Source organism: Antrostomus carolinensis, unplaced genomic scaffold, assembly GCF_000700745.2.
Source record: "Antrostomus carolinensis isolate BGI_N321 unplaced genomic scaffold, ASM70074v2 scaffold36236, whole genome shotgun sequence".
In the NCBI taxonomy this organism is placed as follows: Eukaryota; Metazoa; Chordata; class Aves; order Caprimulgiformes; family Caprimulgidae; genus Antrostomus; species Antrostomus carolinensis.
Genome location: NW_010323176.1, coordinates 3,772 through 5,648, shown reverse-complemented (window position 1 = coordinate 5,648; position 1,877 = coordinate 3,772). Strand labels below are relative to the sequence as shown.

The following is a 1,877-nucleotide window of genomic DNA, read 5'->3' as shown; positions in this document are numbered from 1 at the left end:
CAGTCAACTGTACATTTTTTTGCCATGTTATTCTGGTTTAATTGAGCTTGATACATAGGACTGAAGAAATGGTAGAGGGCAACATCTTAAGCGAGGAGTAGTCCATGCTTCTAGTTCTCTCATTGTGTCTTCACTAGATTAAATTAACTACTAAAGATAATTATCAACATTTGGAGAACTGAGTGAAACTCTTAGTATCCTGAACCAGCTGAGAACATTGAATCAGCCAGTGCAGCTTCCAAGTCAAAGTGAAGATCCCCAAGGTGTTATCAATCTGAGATGTTTAATCCAAACCTGAGAATATCACCCTCATCTCCATTCTGTCTGGTGATAAATATACAATGTTCAAGCAATAAAATCATCTTCTTCTTATGAGTCTCCTCAAAGCCTCCTTCACCTCCTTATTCCTCAGGCTATAGATCAAAGGGTTCAGCATGGGAGTCACCACGGTGTAGAGCACCACAGACCATTTATCTTCTGTGATGCCATCTGAGCTGGGCTTTAGGTACGTAAAAATTGATGTCCCATAGAAGATGCTCACAGTGATGAGGTGGGAGGTACAGGTGGAGAAGGCTTTGCGCTTGCCCTCAGCTGAACTGATGCTCAGGATAGTGGAAATGATGGCCATGTAGGAGACCAGGACAACCAGGCTGCTGGACACACCGAATAAAGACGCTGAAGTTCTCAGGATAATTTGGCTGAGGGTTTTGTCAGAGGTTGAGAGTGAGATCAGAGAGGAAATGTCACAGAAGAACAGGTCAATTACACTGGAGCTGCAGAAGGATAAACTGGACAGGCTGATAGTCTGTCCCATGCCGTTTGCCAACCCCATGAGGTATGACCCAGTCACCAACTGGAAACAGCATCTTGGGGACATGACAAGGGAATACACCAGGGGATGGCAAACGGCCACGTAACGGTCATACGCCATCGTAGCCAGCAGGAAGCATTCAGTCATCCCAAAGAGATCAAAGATGAACACCTGAGCCACACACCCAGCGTAAGCAATGCCCTTCTTCCCTGACACAAAGTCAACCAACATCTTGGGGGTGATGATGGTGGAAGAACAGAGGTCTACAAAAGCCAGGTTACCCAAGAAATAATACATAGGGGATTGGAGCTGAGGGCTGGCCCTGATTAACATGATCATCCCAAGGTTCCCCAGGATGGTGATGAGATAAGTGAGCAGAAACATCACAAAGAGGGTGATCTGAGTCACCAGGTCCTCTGTGAACCCCGTTAAGATGAACTCAGTCACTTGGGTGCAGTTGCCTTCTGCCATTTAGTTGGACGTGTGCTTTCTGTGTGAATTTTTTGCTGGAGGTTTCTTCCACAACAGGCAGGTATCTCCCAGTTGGAAAACTCATTCTCCAGTGGGACCTGCTCAGAGACAAACATAGGAGAGCTAAAGGAAGAGTTGAGGCACAGATCAATTAGAAACAGCTCAAAGCCTTACCACAGTGTAGGTAAAACCAGCAGAGAGCTGCCAAAGCAAAGCTTTGCTCACGGCGCGGCGTGGTCCTCTGGCTCACTGCTGGATGTTCCTCAGTGACCTTCACACAAAGCTGGAGGGAGGTTACACACTCGAGTAGCTTTACCTTGGTGCTGCATTTCATCCCCATTGTTACTGTTCAGCCCAGGACTCTGAGATCATCCAGCTCGACCTGAAACACTGAGAAACACGGTGCTTTTTCAACACGGAGTTGATTGTTCATCCTCTCGTTGGCATTTGCCAACCACCCTCTTCCTCCCTCTTTGCTGGGACTTCTTCCCAACTATGAAACCTCACACAGAGGTTTATATTGATTTCTTTCCCTCCTCATACACTGTTTTAACTATAAAAATATTCCCTAGGTCTTTAGCCTCTTCCCAGTGTC

The 1,877-nt window shown here is 46.4% G+C and overlaps 1 protein-coding gene across 1 annotated transcript; it reads right to left on the bottom strand.

The window, feature by feature from the left end:
• Positions 1–358: 358 nt before the first annotated feature.
• LOC104526928 (olfactory receptor 8U9) lies at positions 359–1,282 on the bottom strand. Its single transcript, XM_010170515.1, has one exon. It carries the CDS (start codon positions 1,280–1,282, stop codon positions 359–361), a length of 924 nt encoding a protein of 307 aa, XP_010168817.1.
• Between the last annotated feature and the right edge of the window lie 595 nt (positions 1,283–1,877).

Excerpts from the sequence above, each read along its gene's own strand:
- LOC104526928 (XM_010170515.1), bottom strand. The coding sequence starts at position 1,282 with ATGGCAGAAGGCAACTGCACCCAAGTGACTGAGTTCATCTTAACGGGG.